The following is a 20,395-nucleotide window of genomic DNA, read 5'->3' as shown; positions in this document are numbered from 1 at the left end:
CACCTGTAAACAGACTGATGAGTAAAATTGGTGAGGTTCCCGCCTACACAGCCATCAAGTTGGCTAAATTGGTTTTCAATCTGGGGTATAAAGCCACCATCAAGGCCAACATCAGCTGAATAAAAGTACCTTTTGTCAGTTAAAGTAATTAAACTTTGCACAACTTTATTTAGGACTTTAAACCATATTTGTATCACATTTCAAACAACAAAACAGGACAACAAGATCAGCTAGTGTAGAACCTGCCTTAGTCAATCCGTGTGCAAATGTCCTATGAAAACTGCAATTAATCACATTACTAAACCAATTGAGAGACACTGAGCCAGGGAATTTATTTGGGCCCATGGGGGTCTAGGGCCCTTAGGCAGTTCCTTGATTTCCTAATCAGCCTTGGAAGGATATAAATATATATCACTGTTTGAGTGTAAAGGAAAAGAGGGTATCTTTTTTAAAAAGTTAGCAAATAATTTCAGTGATTTTTAGTGCAATAATAGTCTAAAAACTATTGTTACTATTATTACTTTTTATTTTAGGACAAGCAGAGCTGGTGGTTTGTGAAAACAGAGATGGTCTGGATGTTATCAGTCTGCTCTGATCCAAGGGGAAGACTCGTCTGTGTGGACTTGTAAATGATTTTATCCAACACTGGTGTCACTCTGATAAAATCACCTCTTTGCTGGATGAAAACTTAATGTTTAGTGTTGGTCTTTGAGGACATGTGTTCATGTGTACTTTTATGTAAGTCATGTATATATTAAATGCCATATATAATGTATGGCTTCACTGTTTGATGTATTGTATGATCACCGTGGTGTAAATAAAGTTATTTAATTCAATCAAATCCCTCAGTCTGTCTGTTAATCCAGCTGACTGACAGCGAGGTCTTGCCCACCACATGCTCTCGCTCCACGCAAATATCACAAAATGTCGACCTGTTTGTCACCGTGCATGTGTGTCTTTGTGTGTGTTTCTCAAACTGAGCATCCTCAGTCTATCTGTCCATACGCCCCTTTGTCCCCTTATTTATTATTTGCCTCTCGTCTTTCTTTACGTCTTTGCTTTCTGTCCTCTGCCTTTCATCACCGCACGGATTCCCAAATGTAAAATGGCAGCAGAGAGGGAGACAAGAGAGGGTGGTGTACATTTTTAATGGAGGGCTTTTATATTTTAACGAGCCTTCCTTCTCTCTTCCTTAATTTAGTTCAATGAGGAGGGAAACGAGGAGACAGACGGAGGAGAAAAATATAAATAAATTACACAGAAACTGATCCGCTGCTGGTGTAGCTCCAATATTTGCCATGAATCGCTGCCACGCCCACTTCCCCCATCACCTCTCAGGTTCAAGGCGTCTGACTGGGAAACCTGATAAATCTGATTGATCCTGATCGTGCCACCAATAACAACATGGACACATCAAAGAAATGCTTAGATTTTAATATCAACAAGTACAAATTGTTGATTTTATTTTTTTTAGCTGTGGTCATGAAATGCAGTTGAAAACTACAGAAAAAGCTAGTAAGTGGACCTTGAGTTTAGATGATTTTGTCAAAGTGTGCATATTGGTTTTGGTTTGTTCTGATTTTTGTCAGAACTGCGTTCAAGGACACTCTAACATCTGTGATTTAAGAGGGGAAAAAAGACACATGGTTTCCGTGAAAAGGATAAAGTAAATATTGTTTCTTTTCTCGCTTTAAAAGTGTTGTTGTTCGGCAGCCAGCTCTCAAAACTCCAATATCAGAGTGTCCTTGAATGCACCAACCAGTGAGAGTTTTCAAAACAGTCACAACAAACCTAACACCTTACAACAACACAACAAAACAAAAAGTGTTTGGAAAACTTTCCTTGTTGGTGCATTCAAGGACCCTTCAAAATCCGACAGCTGGATGCTGACTACCACAATGAGGATTCACGCGATGCTTTTCACAACATCCTGTCAGCTACTGTGTGAACTACTATAAGTCAGACACACAGCATATCTAGAATAATCATAAATGAAGAAAAGACTTGACACACACCAAAGAAACTCTGGACCAACATCAACCATTTTCTGTTGGTGGAAGAGAGAGCAACACATTGTTGCATGTTTCATCAGGTGTGTGTGTGTGTGTGTGTGTGTGTGTGTGTGTGTGTGTGTGTGTGTGTGTGTGTGTGTGTGTGTGTGTGTGTGTTTTAAGCCTTTGCAACCATTTTCAATACATTAGTTTCAGTGCATCAAAGAATTGTGCTTAAAGCTTATTTTACACTGTACCAAAAAACTATTAATGTTCAACACCCAGCTGTAGGTAGAGAATTGCAGAATTGCAGGATCTAGAATAAACAGCGTTTAGATATTTAGTTACTTTAAATGTTTTGTCTTGGCAGATTTGATCACCACAGTCTACCTTTTTTTTCCATTTTCATGTTCTATTTTCTTTCTCTGTTTGGGTGGAACAGACATATATAAATGTATTTTCAATAAAGTAGACAGAAAAATCATAACGAGCCAGAGCAAGAAATGGAGGAGGAGGTGCTGAGTAACTGTCATCTGCAATGTTGTTGATCAGTGCGAAGTGTGTTCATTTAAAATGCGTGTACGTATGCGTGTATGTGTGTGTGTGTGTAGTGCACTGATTGCACAGGAAGAAGAGAAAGACGGGAATTTCTGGGTCAAGAGATGACACACACACAAACACAGACACACAAACATACACACACACACAGATTTGTCATGCAGTTGTAAACAGTAGGGACAACTCTGTGTCTGTGTCTGAGAGAAGAAAAATAAACTCTGTCAATTTACTAACTCTGTAAATTGTAATATCTCAGCCTGTATTAGATGGATTTCTGCAATTTCCATTTGTCGTTTCTGATTATTGTCGCAGTCTGAAAAAAAAAAAAACCACACCTCTGCATAAAGAAAAACCCAGGGCGGGAGCTGAAGAAGATGAAAGAGGAAGATGTAACATGAAGCAAGAAGTCCACTTTAGAATCTCATCAAAGAAACTCTTTTTCTCAATTTCATTACTCTACAGAGCAGAATTAGGACGATGCCACACGCTACATAAAGAAAGATTCAGAATATTTAAATGTTAAGCTTGTCCTGATGTTAGCACTAGAATGAAAGTCATTGGGCCATTAAAATATTAAGAGTGCATCCTCTGAGGAGCAGGAACGTGATGAGAAAATTCCATGTTTATGTTTTGTAAAACCATCAGAAATCCTCCTCTCATGTGGAGGAATATTCCAACAAGTGTTTTTTTCATGTTTCAGTGAAAGAGTTGATTTTTAAGATCAACAGATTAGTTTTGGCCCTGACAATTAAAGAAAACTCAAGCAAGGACAAAGAAAAGTAGATTGGAGGTTAAAGATTCAAACTGCATACGTTTTTGTTTTTTTGTAACTATGAGTAAATTCAAAGTCATAATTCTAAGAAAACCTCAGAGAACCTTTGTTCTCTGTGGTGAACGTAAGGCATTTCTGTAGATGTGATTCACTCTACGTTGGATATTTAAACTAGAGTCTACATTGGTCTAACTTTAACACAAACACACACACACACACGGTGGAACAGTCTCCAAACTATACAGTCCCTCCTCTGTGCAAACTGAACATTTGACAGAAAGCACCTGCTGTAGCAATGTCAACACACACACACACACACACACACACACACACACACACACACACACACACACACACACACACACACACACACACACACAGAGCTCAGTGTTGAGGTTGGACTTCCATGGGAGGAAAAGTGCAGCAACATTTTCCAGTGGTGGCATATGTATGTTTTTTTTTTTTTTTTTTTAATGAACAGAGTGAAGAACAACAGACTCCTCTGTCATGCAAAATGTCAATTAAAAAGAAAAAGAGAAATGAAACAGAGGAAAATGGAGGGAGGACAAAGAAGGAGGCCCAGCGAAATATGTCACTGGGAAAAATGTTCTTATGAGGTGAAAATGTTTTTGTCAGTGCAAACTCCATCTGGATAATCTGTCAGTGCTAAATGAAAAAGAACTGAGAATTTATTCTTGTGTCTTGTGTCCTGCTTTGTTACATATGAGGAATTTAAAATTCAAATTTTTCATTGAAATTTAAAAGTGCACTGTTAAATATTCTTCAACCGTCATTTACAGTTTTAAAAATATGTGGTAAAAGACGTTACTTTTATTTTTGCATTTTGCAGACATTGGAACTATATTTCATAGATTCATATAATTGTTAGTAGTATAAAGTGTATTTATAAACTTTTTTGGCACAGTTTTCGCATTTTCATCACTCGACCTGAGACTTAAAACCATGTTGTATTAAGCAGTTATCAAGGTTATTAAAGTTTATTTATCTACTTATCTTCATAAGCATGAGGCCGCGCACAGACGCCCAACGATCACAACCTCTTTTCCTCGTAAATATTCATATCACACAGCTTCTGAATGCAAACAGTGAAGGCAACCTTCGCTGAAACATAATTACCATACTATAGAGCTGTATATTAGCATAAAGCCTGTAATTTATTACTTCAGGAACATATATGGTGAAGAAAACAACAGTGGCCCACGTTTAACAAAGGAATGGTAACTATATGGTATAAGATGAAAAAAGAGAGAACAGAAGTCAATCTCTTGAAAGCATTATTGTTTTATCTTGATATTTACTTTATGATCAGCAGTTTAGTTTAGCGTTAGCTTCACTGAATAAACTGGCAGTGTAACATTATTAGACCAAAAAACCTGAGTAAATAGTCTAAACCTACCACATTATATACTGTGTAACAAATTCAATTACTTTAAGAAAGTGTTTGTTTCCAACCTGATTCCACCAGTTAATATACAACATGGCCAGAGGTATGTGGACGCCCTTAATCTGATGATTTAGCAGCCTCCACTCTTCTGGGAAGGCTTTCCACAAGATGCTGTATGCTGCAGCATAAAGATTAGGTCCATATACTTTTGGCCGTTTGGTTTCAGAATGACGCCATCTAAAGAAAGTTCATTGTTATTATAATTATCATTATTGTACTGGAGGTAAATGGAGGGCAGTCGATTTCTATCAGCTTATAGGAGTGAGTTTAGTGACTGAGAAAAGAGAAGAGATGCAGAGTATTAAAAGGCATTAGTGTGTTTTACGGCAAAGTGAAGCAGATTATGATCCATTTCACTTAATGTAACACTGCTTAATGGAGAGAGAGAGAGAGAAAAAAAGAGGAATGTTTCTCTCCCTCAACCTTTCCCCTCGTTTCAGAGTCAGCATCCACACTGAGCGGAGATGCAGTAAAATAACTAGCGTGACTTAAACACATCATCAGAGGCAGACACCAGAACAGAAAACACATTTTAAAACCTTCACAGAGAGTCTGGACAGTCACATATTTTCTTCCTCTTCAGTTTGTTTCAAATCACATCACATTCAGTCAAATGTCACCTCAGTCTCTGCTGTTCTGTTTTCTGGTGTTTGCAGGGTGTTGTGCTGGGATCGGACCACTTATTATCAGCCTAATGATGCTCTGAAATTACTCTGAAATGACTTAGGCTGTGACTGGTTAGAGATCAAACTGATTTACCAAGTGTCACATTCACATACGGCTCCATATAAAGACCGACTGCAATCCTTTGGTCATGCCTGAAGAAAATATAAAGCTCAGTGACAAACGAGAATGTTGGAACACACGTGTGAATCCATACTTACTGTATCTGTGTGCTGTATCATTTATGAATTTAGTTGTGTGTGCGGTGCATTCCTGTCTTTGTGTATGTCTCTCTCCCTCTCTCTCTCTCTCTCTCCCACATCAGTCTACCACCTGTTTTCCCAGAGTTATGACCTCAGCCTGCAGGCGTCTCTGCCTAACACTGCCAAACTACATACAGCTGTGTGTGAGTGTGTGTGAGTGTGTGTGTGCGTGTGTGTGTGCGTGTGTGTGTGTGCGTGCATGTGAAAGAAGAGAGAGAGGGAGAGACAGAGACGGAGAAAAGGAGAGCAGTACATGTAGATGGATGTAGATGAGATGATGAAAACAAAAGTGACAGAAAATATTTGACCAAGTAAATATATAATAAAATATGTGTAGCTAAGAGAGGACTGTGTGTGTGTGTGTGTGTGTGTGTGTAAGTGAGAACATACAAAACACAGCAGAGAGAGAGAGAGAGAGAGAGAGAGAGAGAGAGAGAGAGAGAGAGAGAGAGAGAGAGAGTTGTCACAACTACAAGAAAGTTAATGGGAAAAAACAAAAACAGTGAAGAATCCCAGAAAGGAAAGTTAGAGAAAGATAGAACAGGAATAGAAAGAAAGAAAAGGAAGTAGAGAGGGATTGGAAGAGAGAGTGAGGAAATATAAAGATGACAAAACAGGGAGGAAAGAAGAAGAAGAAGTAGTTAAAGATGGGAAAGAGGTGGTAGGGGATGATGAAAAAAGAAAGAAAAAGAAAAATTTGGACCTTGACAGAAAACTATAAGGACGGAGAGAGTGAATATGTGCATGAGAAATAAACAAAAAAGTCTGAGTACAAACACAATGGCTTCGTGTTAGAGATGAGATCACTCCTTCCTCCTGCTCTGCTTCGTTTTATTTTCCAGTCTTTCCTTTTCTTTTATGTTCTTTTTTAAAAATATTTCTTTTGAGTCTCATCCTTTTCTTTTGGTTTAGCCTTCCTGTTTACACTGTTTGTGAAACAAGGCACGTACATGCCACACATACTATACTGAGGCCTGGGTATATGTCAAACTTCAATACTTCTGGAACCAGTTACATGTCAAACAGATTAAAGTCCCAAAAATTGGCACTGAATGTCTCATTAACTTGATAGAGCCTCAAACGTAGTTTATTTGCCATTACCGCCATCTTTCCTTAACCTTGATCATACTGTAGTTGCCATTAAAAATTAAAAAAAAAACACTGACACATGATTTAAAAAGAAACACAGCTGAATATTTCTGAGGTTTTGCAGAATCTTCCAAGATAGACATTCTCACCTGGGGACATCAACTGATGACTCTGTGGGTGACTCAGATTTACTTCTTCTCCATAACAATGTAAACTGTGGCTCATGGGTGTTGTAGTGCCATTCGAAGCTGAATAAGCTACTAAAATAAGCCACAATAAGTCAAACCGAGTAAACCTGACTCATGCTTCCAGTATTGTTCATCTATCCAGGAAACTCCTGCGTCTTTATGTTCAGGAACATTCAGGAGAAATAAAACTCCAAACTTTACTGCTCTATGGAGGTGAGTCCACATAATTTCTGTGGGCTGTCACGCTTGGGTCCCAACAAGGTGATGTTAACCAGCCCTGTGCTCTTGTCTAGGATATTTATAAGTCAGTGTATATAAGTGTGTGTGTGTGTGTGTGTGTGTGAGAGAGTGCAATTATAGAGCTGGTGTGTTTTCAGACTTTCAGTAATGAGTCTGTTTTCCTATCAGCCAATAATCCAGAGCCCAAATAAACACACACAGGACCTAATGACAACACAAGGAGCAAATTATGAGTGCTCACGCGTGTGTGTATGTGTGTGTGTTTTTAAAGAGTCCATAAGTAAACAGTGTTTTCCAGCACACATCCCTCACTTGACTTTATTCTCTTTTTCCACTGGTGGCGTACGTATGAAAACAAGTCGTAAATGTATTTGGAATCATTTCAGGATTAGACTGAAAAGTAGTTTGTCAAAATATTACGCTCAGCGAGAAGCAAACTTTAAATGTTTTTTTGGGCTAAACCTCCAAGTCGCTCCATGAAGCTTAAAGCCAAATTTGTATCTGGGGATGTGTTCAGAGCAACCTCCAAATGAAGCTGAAAAGTAGTTTTCAAGTAGGTCCCTCAGCATTTAAGTGTGTGTACTTTGTGTACGACTTCTTACATCAGGACACGTAACTTTTCCCTTCACCTTCTTTCTTTCTTCACTTCCACTAAAATATTAGCAAACAGACACGGAGCAACACTATCATCCCACTGGAGCCATGTTTGTTTCTTTTCACGTCTAAGACATTAAAATGTGAATCTTACAACTCAAACCATGAAAAGATAAAAAGTACGAAACAATGAACAACAAGCACATGGCAACTTAATACACAAAAGATAATCCTGCCCCCCGAGTTGATACATTGGTTAGAAAAGGCTGACTCTGAGTCGACTCTTCGGGGACAGACCTACACAACACCAAAACAATGAGCTAAAAGGGGCTAAAAACTGAGTAGAGCTGCAGAGTTGGACATTAATCTGTATCCAGAAGTGAGTGACACCCTTCACATTACAGAGCTGGACAGATATGCGTGAGAAGAAGATAATCTCTGTGGGAGCCAGCCAACACACACACACACACACACACACACACACACACACAGACTTGTACTTCTATCTTTGTGAGGACACCCATTGACATAATTTATTAATTCTAACCCTAAAACCAAGTCTTAACCCTTAACTCCTTTGAAAGCTTGTTACAAAGACAGGAGTACAACTACACACACACACGCACACACACAACCACTCCACTCTACCACAGGTGCTCTCCATTAAGAAAATAACACTTCAAAGTAAATACTTTGACAAAGAACAGTGAGAGAGGGACAAAGCTCCTGCACTACTGTAAAGCTGCTGCTGGTGTCCCCTACAAGCTGGGGGGATGGGGGGGTGTTCATGTGTGTCTGTGTCTGTTGTGCGCGTACATGTGAATATGGACAAACAACACAACACAAATAAACATTTTCAGGCATCTGAATGTGTTTATACTGGTTTTATAATGCCCCCACCCCTCCCCCTTCCTCTACCTCTCTCCCCCTCTCACCCTCCTACATCTCCTTATGTCACACAGCTGTTTGGTTCTTTATGTTTATTGTTTCAAGTTGACAAAGCCAAAAGCCTTAAAATATGGAAAACATTACTGCTGTCTTACTTCATGTTTTCAATTCAACCTCCTCTCCACTTGTTTCCTCTCCTGTCCTCTCCTTTCCTCTGCACACCTCAGAATATTATGTTTTTATAAATGACCTTAAAATGTTCCAGAGGATGTGGAGTATAGATGGAGCTGATTATTGTTTGAGTGGGACTAAACTCTTTATCTGTCTATCTGTTAAGGATTTTTAATGTTATGCTGTGATGTAGTATTAATGGGTGGGTGAGTGATGGATAGGTGGATGGATTTTGTTTTTTAAATAGCGTGGTTGGTTACACTACCTCTGATATCATCTTTACACACATCACAACAGTACAGAAACATGCTCTCTGGTCCTACCATGAGGGAGTGTCTGTTGGCCGACAGCAGTCCTGTCCCATACCCGCTGCCCAGAGCACCCATGGCACCGTTGTGCGTATGTGCGGCCCCGATGAGGCTGTGCATGTCGCCGTGCCCACTGGCCATACCCGTAGACGGTCCCACCGCGTGGCTCCGCAGTACATGGATGGCATCATCCAAACGCTCCAGACGGTCCTCTATACGACTTTGCTGTAGAACGAACGGACGCAAAAAGACGTGAGACACCGGTTTTCTTTCTGATGTGCATCTGTAAACTGATGTGGCTCAGACTCAGTAACAGGTGGAAAATGTTCCATGTTTCAAGAGGGAACCTTCCCTGTTTGCTTTATTAACTATCAGGATCTAGAGATCCAGTCAGGGGCCATTGAGTTTATAAGGTGCAAAGTACTGGATGGTGTTGGATAGTTTTACACAGAACCTGGAGCTGAAGAAACAGCTGTTTTAAGGTGAGACAGCTCACACTGTTACTGTGTGTTTATGACTGCAGACTTCAGCCAGGTTCTGTGATCAGTGCCTTGGTGATCAGTTTGATGCACGTTCACAGTTCCAGTGTGTGACTTGGTGACAGTTCGAGGTGCAAACTGATGCCTTTGGACGGAAAATACACCACATGATTAGGATTATAATTTTTTAAGAGAATGAAAATCACAAACAGATTTACAGACTCTCTTTTCATAAGTTGTTTTATTTCTAAATGTCCATAATTAAACTACCATGACATTGTGGCAAAGAGTTCTCTACCTCCCTGCTGGGAGCAGGATTGTTTGTGAGTGGGAAGCCTGTCCATTCAGTGAAGAACTGAATAGACAGTCTATAAAACTCAAAGGCAAGATCCTTTTCCTGAAACAGCGCCCCCTGTTACTCCACAGAACTCAGCGTGAACAGAGGTCTGAGCAGAAGTAAAAGACAAGTTGTCCTTTAGTTCAAATGTATTTTTAAATGCTTTAAGCACACAAACATGTTATATGTTATATTTTGTTATATAGCTGTGTGTGTGTCTGTGTGTGTGCATACCAGAGAGTGCAGCGGAGCCTCGTAGTTTGGCGACGACGCTCCCTGTCCACCGTTCCTCGACCAAACAGCTGAACTGGCAGCTAGGACAGAGGAGAGAAGGAGACATTATCAGGAGAGGAGATGAGAAGGAGCAGGGATGTTTAGTTTAATACACACTGAAATCCTTTGATGTATATTCTATAACAGACTGAAAGCCTGTCCAGGATGTGACCTGCGTCTCACCCAATACATGCTGGGATACGCTCCAGCCTCCTGTGACCCTGCACAGGATTAATGTCTGAGTGTGGATTAGAGCCAAAACCTCCTCTCCTTTTATACGTGGAAAAAAGAAACCACTCAGCGTACAGCGCCAAACGCCACACAAAACGTCTTTACACACGAGGAGTCTCTCATCGCTTCCACTCGTGGTGCTCGGACGTAATAGACACAGAGATGAGAAGGAAAGGACAAAAACAAAAACAACACATATCTCATAGCAGAAATGCTAATATTGGGCTTTTGTTTTTGAAAAGGTACAAGTGGTTGATTAGCATGGGCCCTCTGCAGAATAAACAAGCTTTGTGTCTCTGTTCTTCTCTGCTTTTGTGTTTGACAGCGCTCTGAAGGGTTGTGTCTGAATCGACAGGTCTCATTAGCTGGTAGACAGAAGAGAGACAGAGAGACTTGTGTGAATTTACATTAATATGAGGCTCTGAGAGATGATGGGCCGGTGAACAGAGTCACTTCAACAATGTTGAGGTTTCAGAGGAGACACAAACTCGCAGATGAGTTTTGCTTGGAGAGAAACCACAAAGATAAGCTGCAAAGGCCGAGTCACATCAGAAAATGGCACAGAGAAATTCATGTGAAGCTTGTTGATGTGGTGACAACCAGGAATATGTTAGCATCACATAGCTCTCTGAGCTCCTCTCTGTCTTCTCTGCAGTCATGGTGCTACCAGGCCTTGAGGAGAAACAAGCTCGAAGCAAATGTTCTAGTGCTAATAGCTGCTAAATGCTAAAGACATTTACTTGTTACTGCATCCTCACAGTGACGGACTAGCAAAGAATTTAGATCAACAGCTGATGAAGAATCAAATTTGGCTGAAGGAAACATTTGAAAGACAGCCCAGTTAGTGGCGTGTTCGTTCAGTCAGGTGCAGGGAGCATTCACGTTTATCTGTGATGGTGAAGTTGCAATCCCATCCTCATCTCTCGTCTTTCTCCCCCATTCACCTCTTCTATGTACCTTGTTTTTCTGTTTTGTTTCCTCTCTTCTTCTTTCTTTCTGTTCTTCGCTTCCCATCATAACTCACCCTTGTGCTCTTTTCTCCTCCCTTTTCTACCTCTTTTCTCACTTTGTTTCCTCTCCTCCTCTCCTTTCTATTATTTCCTTATTTTCTAATGCCTCCTCTCCTCTCTTCCTCTCTCTATCTCTCTTTTTGTCCTCTCTGCCCTCACCACTGATCTCTCCCTCGTAACTCTGATCTCATCTCATTAGCTCATGTTTCTCTTTTTTATTGTCTTCCCATTTTGTCTCGCAGTCTTTTTTCTCCCCTCTCCTTTATTCATATTACATGCTCATTTCCATATGCTAATTAATGAATAATCACCTGGGTACATTCATGTGCAAATACAAATATATGTATTAAAAGGCAGGGTAAATTATTCCGAGTCCAACACTGTAAAACACCCTCGCAGAATTAGCCTTGGATATCAATTTGCATGTAGTTTGCTCTAATAGGCTTCATTTCTAATTTGTAAAAAATGGAGTAACTCTGACACAATGATAAACACCAATTATGGTTTAGCAGGCAATATCCCAGGCAGCTATAATGACGAGGAGGAGAGGAGGAAGAGGGGAGGGGGCCCGTGTTCACAGAGCCGGTAGGTTTGTGAACAATTTGTCGAAGTGGTGCTCGTAATTAAAGCTATCAGTCACAAGGCGTGGCAGAGAAATATCAAACGGTGTGTGTAGCAGCGACAATTAGTGACAAATTCGACACAACTATTATTAGGAAAAGTCATTTTTCACTTTAAGGAGCGGGGAGAGTTTACAACATCAGCCGAGAGGAGAAGTAATTGGTGGAAATAAGAGGAGGAGGAGGAGGAGGAGGAGGAGGAGTGGTATGGAGAGGAGACACAACAATTATTAATTGGTTTTTATGGTTAATTTATGGCTTTTAACACATAGTGATTGTGCTTCTGTTAAAGAACAGAATTCCTTTTACATTATAAAATCAAATGTCATTTGAAACAAATTCCAAGTCAAGTTATTTAAAAAGCCTCAAGTTATGTAACACAAGTGCAAGTCAAGGCTCAAGTCGTCTGTAAGCAGTTTAAGTCAGGTCTCAGAAACAGTCAAGTCTCAAGAGACAACTTCAAGTTATGTCTCAAGTCCTCATTTTCTGACTCCAGTCCAAGTCTTAAGTCAGCTCTGCTTCTTGCTTCTGTTGTTGGTTTTGTGTTGGTTTTGTGTTGTGTCCATTGCCATATGCTTACCTGTGAGGGAGGGTGGGGAGCCAACCGGGGTGGAGGGATTGGACGAGAAGCTGTTATTCGTGTGGTCTGGAGAGTAAATCTGGAAAAAAACAAGAGAAGTCAGTGACAAGTAAAGCTAGAAAACAACACACAGATAGAACTAAAGTAATGTGACAGAGTCCAAGTTGGAAAGAAGAGAAAAAATGAATTATAAAATCATTTTGCATTATTCAAGGACTGAACAAGTCTCTCACGTCTGCAGGTGTGTGTGTGTGCTGTACTTACCGATGCGAGCGCTTTCCCTAAGGCGTCCCCTGTCTGAGAGCTGCTGGCTGCTCCGCTCTGTGCTCGGTTAGCTGTGACACACACACAAACACACACACAAAGAGGGATGTTTACTTGAAAATAAGGATGTTGTTAACTACATATTTTAATTATTCAGTCTAATTGAAAATCGTTGGTCCTTCCCTTCCACGCTTAAACCGGCAACACGTATTCATTAAAACTGAAAATTACACCTTTCATTTGGAAGCTGTGGGGAGCTCTATGTTGTCATGCACCTAAAATTTCAAGTCTGTTATTTTCATGAATGAATTTGTGTCAGACAGCAGGAGAAAAAAAAAAATCAGAAGAAGTGGAAGCGCATGACGTCATTTTCAGCTGGACACACATTTAATTCAAGGGACCTATTTGTACCATGACTTGTGGCGACTGACGACACACCATCATGCATCTCTTATGTGGAGCTGTTTATGGTCTGACAGAATGCGGTTACATAAAGTCTGACAGTGTGAGACAGGGGATATGATAGCATCCTCTCTTTTGGACCCTCGAGCTCTATGTTCCCTCAAAGGTCAGCACTGTGAGGGCAGTTTCCGAGTGGAGCGAATTATCATGTTAAAGTTCATCCAAGTTGAACATTACGTGAAAGCTCTGTGCATGAATCCATGGATTCCACTGAAATGAGGAGATTTTAATCCACAACTTTGCTGTTACAAACGATGGTTCTGAAAAAACCTGAAGCAGAGCTCAACAGAAACCGACATTCGGCGACGTCTACGTTTACTCACATTTTAAGGGACTGACAGCGTGTGTGCGCAAATACTGGACTTAAATACAACTAAATCTGTTTCACACACTTGAAGAGCACTGAGGCCAAAGAGGAAGGAAGTGACCTCACAGGACCAGATGAGCGACCCCCCCCACAACACACACTCTGAGGCAGAGAGACTCTGACATGCTTACAGCTCATCCCTCCTGATAGCAGATCCCAGATGGAAAGTTTACGCTCGCACACACAAGTTAGACAGCGCGCACACACGCACACACACACACACACACACAACACAGCAAAAACATATCCTTTCATAGCAAATGAATCCATTACATAGATTGGCAGGACTGGACTTCTTTAAGTAGGGAGAGACACAGAGCGAGAGAGAGGGAGAGGGAAAGAGAGAGGGAGAGAGAGAAGGAGAGAGGGGGAGAGAGTGAGAGACGGAGAGACAGGTAGAGAGAGAGAAGAGAGGGAGAGGCAGGAAGCAGCATATGTTTTGGGGTTAAAGCCTCATGTCTCACTCACGCCACACCACTGGCCTAGTAAACCATCCAAGGGATTACTGTTACACACACACACACACAAACTCAGATCCTGACTTGATGCATAATTTAGAACATATGCAGGAGAAAATCTTTTTCATAAATGAGAGCTTATAGTCACAAAGGAGGGGAGCATTCAGAAGATGAAACAGATTTTTATTTTTGTTTTTTCTGTCTGTGTTCACTTCTTCACAGAGAAAAATCTATTTATTTATCCCTTTTTTAAATATATATACTCTGAACTGTCTGTGTCCCATTTCCATATCACCTACTACTTACTTACACTCACTGAGCACTTCATTAGGAACACCTGCTTATTCATGCAGTTCTCCAATCACCATGTGGCAGCAAACATAGCCTGGTCTGATGAATCTGGATTTCTGCTGAGGCTAAAGATTTTAGGGTCAGAATTTGGCATCAACAGCATGAATCCATGGACCCAACCTGCCTTCTCAAAGGAAAGTATCCAACCTCTTGCAGGATCCATGAGAACAAAGGAAGGAACTACCAAGTATTAGTATGGTGTTTCTTATACAGCGCTCAAAACCTTGTAAAGTAAAAGTTGCTGGTGCAGTAACAAGGACATGATCCGTCAACAGCTTCCCACTAATGGTATTCAGTGGAAAGCGTGACCGATCCGCAGAGTGAATTCAGGGTCTTTGCGGTGTGGTTATACCCTTTAATTATCCCTATTTAATCATGTGGACTTAAAATGATCTTAGGTCCTCTTTTGAGAATGAAACACTCATAACCCGTGGACTGCATGACTGCGTGACTGTGAAACATCTGCTGTTTGTTGCTTCACAAAGAACAGCAGCTCTGGCCACTGTACATTCATGTCATTTACAGTGGGGTCTAATGGTCACGGCTGAATATGATAAAAATATAATCCATTTGAAGGAAAAGCAGCAAATCCTCACTGGATAAAAAAAAGTTGCCACCTGCTGCACGACACTGAAAACTGACTGTATGACAGTTTTCTTTTGTAAACTACAACAGGAACTAATCCCAGTGTGTGTGGAATATTCAGATCGTAGAGATGGACAGAGGTGACTTATACTGATGGAGGTGTGACATTTTCATACATTTTCTTTTTGTGAACACTGGTCATCATTAGTCAAATGCAACCAAATAGTGAATAGTGACCACAGATGCTGCTCTCTGCAAAAACAACAACAACAAAAAAAACGCAATCACTTGTTTACTAGTACAAAATCAGACTGAGGCAGAAAAAGGGCTGTAAACACTGTGAGTCTGTGTTTGAGTGTTCATGTGTGTGCACATGTCTTTCATATGTTTATATTTAAACAACAGCGTCATGTTTTTTATTAGGTTCATCTTGTGTTTACACTCATCTACTTGGGCTCATATGTGTGTGTGAGTGTGTGTGTGTGTGTCTGTGTGTGTCTGTGTGTGATCTCTTTGTGGAATGTTGGAGATGTCTTCCCATGAAAACAAACTTTCAATCTGTTTCTTATTGCTGTCCTATTTGTTCTATGGAACTCAAAGCAAGGGGTCCATATGGCATGCTGTGTGTGTGTGTGTGTGTGTGTGTGTGTGTGTCAGTGATGTCAAGGTCGAGCCAAAATGAAGTACAAGTGTTTCTCTCAGTTCAGTTCCATTCAGTTTCTGACCGCCTGCCTTCTCCCCGATACTCAAATTCACTTTTTAAGTGGTTGAAATCATCTGAGTCTAATCACAGCAGGAACATTTTAACGGGTTTTGAGATAGTAAATAAAATCATGGTCGAGTTAATGCTGTCTCCTGACTGGAAAGGACTGCTGTTGTTGTCTCTCAAGTGATAACTAATGGTGTGTCAATCATCTGTGGATTCTTCCACACAGAAGCAAGTGCACCCGAGCTGGCAGTCTGAGATGAAAAACTCACAATGATGATGAGTTGCCTTCACCGTTGTTGCAGAAGGTTAATGATAAGAATCAAAGCATTCAAACAGCAGAGCTTTGTTAAGACTTTTGGGAAAAGTCTCCCAATCAGGGTCAAAGTCCTTTTCAGTAGTCATTCAGGTCTCTGATTTTACCAGGTCAAAACTTGAGACTTGAATGTTCTTACTTTCAAGTCAAAACTCAAATCAAGTCTTTAGGAAGTCAAGTGTCAAGTAAGTGAAGTCTCTCAGTCGAGTCCAAGTCAGGTATCAAGTTTTCATTGTAGTGATTTAAGTCTCTTTAAGACTCAAGTCCATGTCTGAAGTCTTAGGGCTACAGCTCTGACACAAAAAATTAAAGACATTCAAACATGTAAAATGAGCCTTTAGCTTTGAGCTAAATGCTAACGTGTACATGCTCACAATGACAATGTTAACATGCTGATGTTTACCATCTTCACCACCTTAGTTTTGTATGTTAGCATTCTTGCGTTTGCTATTTAGCACTAAACACAAAGCACAGGAGAGGCTGATGGGAATGTCATTAGTTTTCGTAAACCAGAGTAAATGTCTGTACCAAATTGCACCAATGGGAAGGTCAGAGGACTTCACTGAAGTCCACAGTGTTCATCCTCTGGGGATCATGAACATCTGAATGAAATTTCATGGCAGTCCAACCCATAGTTTTCAAGGTAGAGGATTGGTTGGGGATTCTGTATCACTACTTTCACATTTTTCCACGAGTGTGCATGTCAGATCATGTTGGAAACAAATTGAGCGCAAAGCTTTGAGTGAAAAACACTTGTTGTGATCCCAGTAGTTTATATTTTCTGTCCCATCAGATAAAAAGAAAGGCAGATCCTTCTTCAGTTAGATCTGTATGGACATCATTAAACTTGGAATGCCACAAATGAAATGGATGCTTTTCTTCTTCAGTTAATTAATGACATCAGCTAATGTGATTAGCTGCGCCACCAGCTGATTGACAGCAGATGGCTTTGCAGTTGCCAAACACCTAAACAATGCCACTGGTGCTTCCCTTTCAGTTATACAACTTAACAGCAACCTCATTATTTCTGTAAACGCTTTGTTTCAAAAGAAAATTTACACACAGGGGTCTTACCCATGATGCTGTCTGTGCCGTTGGTGGGGGCGGTGCAAGAGGCGGTGCTGTAGTGATTGGTCCCGCCTCCGCTCCCTCCCCCTCGGTGGAAACTGGACATGGGAGGAAGGCTGGAGCTGATATCTGCAGACGAGTGCGATGGGTAGCTCTGAAAGACGGATGGAATTAAAACGTAACTTTAACATAAAAATGACAAACTACTGCGACGCAGGAAACATTACATAAGAGCAGGATAACAGTAAAAGGCAGTGGTTTTAAACATGAAGCCTCTTTGAGTAATTTCACAAAGCTCTTATTAGTTTAAAGGAATTACCATCTAATGACCTTTGACAGATTTATAACTTCACATTTGGGTAGAATTAATAAATGTATTTCATGTGTTCAAATGTGCTCTTCTAGTAACCACAATACAGCCAAGTCAAGAGAAGTGGAAAAATACAGCATGTTGAATGCATTCTGCAGAGAGTCCATAGTATTATAGAGTTTAACATATTATTGACCTCTGATAGATTTAACAGATGTTTGTTGCTTAAACATCTATGATTTTACCAGGGTTGTGGCCATGGTTTTAAATTCCATAACCAGTGACCATGTCGGGTATTTTCAGTGCTGTCCTATGCTGTTTATGTGTTGGTTATATTCTGTGATTGACAGTTCTGCTCACCAGTCTGTCGTGAGGGTGAATCCCGCAGTAGGAGGAGCTCTGGGCGGGGCCGTGGGCTGAGTTCCCACCTCCCAGCATGCTGCTGTGGTAACCTTGCTGGCTCATACTGCTACTACTGCTGCTCCAGGGATCACCACTGTGACCATCTGATAGAAACACAGAGAGAGAGAGAGAGAGGGAAAGGGAGGAAGAGGTACATGTGATGTGCTGGTTTCAGATACGTTTAATTTCTATGCAGTTTTCTTTCTGTCAAACCTTCCTGGGACTCAGTGCTTCTACATGCAGTTTAGTATTCTGACCCACTTTGAGCAGTAACCTGATTTCAGAAAACATCCATTAAATGGGGACACCTGTTTTCCGTCTTCAGGTTTAAGCACAACCCGGTTAACACAGATTCGTGCTGGACAAACCCGATGTCTGAGGCCATGTGTACTTTTATTCATGTCTGTAATGTGTTTTTGGGAGTGTGTTTATTTTTACATGAAAGACGGACATGTGAGATGGAAGAAGAGAGAGTCTGGAACAAAATATGATTATTTGATCTATATGATAGAAGAAATATAACAGTACCCATCAAACAAAGTTCTGGTCCAAAGTTTAAGTCTCTTTATAGATCAGTGCTAAGGTATATTTAACTGCAGGTAACCATAGAAACGATTCTTCTCCATGAGTGAAGTGGCCATGGTATAAGTGTGATAAAACAGTAAAGTGTCCTGCTATATGAAAATGAGAAATGTTATGACCTGATCTGAGTTCAGAGATGCACAAAATTAACTGTAATAACTTCCACCTCCTGTCAAATGAAATGCTACTGGAGGAGCATCGTGGGAGTCAGTCTTTGAACTGCTGGGAAATGCTGATGATGAAAAAAAAAAAGCAGACGCAGGCTCCATTGAAAAAAAAAAAAAAAAGGCCTTGCCACGTGCAAAGTTGCACATTTGGTGTGAAAGCAGGGTTATCTGTCGGCGTTTACCTATCAGACTAATACATTATCTGAGAAGCTGCGGCGACAACCAATTAAACATATGACTCAGATCTTTTTAGCTGATTTTGATCTAAGAATATCTTTCAGCTCTGTCTCATTTCATCTGAGCCTGAGCTCATTTTGTCTGTGATCCAGTATCCACAATGAGCTCTGGAATCTAGTGGTGGGAGTTTTGATGAGGGACAGACCTTGTGTGCGTGCATGTGTGTTTGTGTGTGTGTCTGTGTGCATGTGTGAGTACCTGGCATAAAGAATGAGCTTGGGAAGCCAGCACTGGGAGGTTTGGAGGAGGGATAACCCGGTGAGTCCCTGTTGTAGTCGGCTGTACTGGCAGACGGAGCGTACACCTGCAACACAAACACAGAAACACACGTCATTCAAAAGTCTACACGGTGATCAAAATACAACTTGTTCTCATCAAAAACTCACAGTCAAACACAAACAGCCCAAAACTTCCATTCTCTCATTTTCCTCTGAGGCTCAGCAGGAATCACAGTGAGCTGTCATTTTTTTTTTAAAAGTAAGATTAACCAACTTACATACATTTTCTTTTACTTTGTAATTTTGCATTTTCTGAGAACTCAAGCTCTGTCATACCTTAAAACTACAGTGGTAGCCATGGTGACCACATCAACTGTATTTATAGTGCCCACCACTCATGCTGCAATGACTAAAACATAGTTGTCAACATATGCAATAGCCACAGCACGTCTTCTGTCAGTGCTCTTCTCACACAGACTAGTTTGGTGACTAATAGAGGAACAAAGCAGTGATTTTTGCAGGCGACTCCTCTCAGAGGGGGAGCAGCAGCAGCGCAGCCGTCATGCAGCAAATATGCAGTAAAATGTCAGACTGCAAGCAGAACCAGCAGCCCATCATCACTCAAAACAGGTGACGTTCTTCCTCAGCAACACAGCGGCTGCATGAGAACACAATGCCTGTGTTTGGTCATGCCTTTGACTGGGGGTCCCTCCAGCATGCCTCTGTGAATGTGTGTGTGTGTGTGTGTGTGTGTGTGTGTGCATAGCGTGCGAACACTCAGCCATGACGCTAGCTCGCGCCGCATGACGCAAACCCTGGAACAGCTGTTGAAAGCGCTCTTCTCTCTCCCCATCTCCCCCACTGATTCACATTAAAATAAAAAAAAACCAACACTCCACAGCTACACCTAAACTACCTCGATCCCCTAAAAAAGACATGGGTTGTTCTGTTAACTTTAAAGTATTTGCATATGAATGGATCACAGATGTGCTACAGAAATCTCATGATAAAGCACAGACAGAAGAAATAAAAGAAAAAGACTTGGGGGCATTGTAAAAAACATCATCTCACTTCCCACACTCCCTAAGAGAAATTATTAAAAACAGAAAGCCTAAAACGCTTTCTGTCAAACAGAAACCTCCTGAGTTTTTCCTTCAGATCACCAAAAGCTTGCTGGTTTTC

General features: G+C 40.8%; 1 protein-coding gene across 11 annotated transcripts in view; it reads right to left on the bottom strand.

The window, feature by feature from the left end:
• LOC121195069 (transcription factor 4-like) overlaps positions 1-20,395 on the bottom strand; it is a 195,759-nt gene that overhangs the window by 17,326 nt on the left and 158,038 nt on the right. For all 11 annotated transcript variants that reach the window (XM_041058257.1, XM_041058261.1, XM_041058259.1 and 8 more), the window contains 7 exons: positions 19,194-19,299; positions 17,968-18,113; positions 17,304-17,451; positions 12,985-13,055; positions 12,721-12,799; positions 10,241-10,320; positions 9,206-9,415 (listed from right to left, as the gene is read on the bottom strand). In XM_041058257.1, the coding sequence (XP_040914191.1) occupies positions 9,206-9,415; positions 10,241-10,320; positions 12,721-12,799; positions 12,985-13,055; positions 17,304-17,451; positions 17,968-18,113; positions 19,194-19,299 (840 nt within the window). The remainder of the gene's footprint in view (positions 1-9,205; positions 9,416-10,240; positions 10,321-12,720; positions 12,800-12,984; positions 13,056-17,303; positions 17,452-17,967; positions 18,114-19,193; positions 19,300-20,395) is intronic.

Source organism: Toxotes jaculatrix, chromosome 16 (assembly GCF_017976425.1).
Source record: "Toxotes jaculatrix isolate fToxJac2 chromosome 16, fToxJac2.pri, whole genome shotgun sequence".
Taxonomy (NCBI): domain Eukaryota; kingdom Metazoa; phylum Chordata; class Actinopteri; family Toxotidae; genus Toxotes; species Toxotes jaculatrix.
The sequence above is the reverse complement of the archived record's forward strand: the minus strand, read 5'-3'. Positions and strand labels throughout refer to the sequence as shown.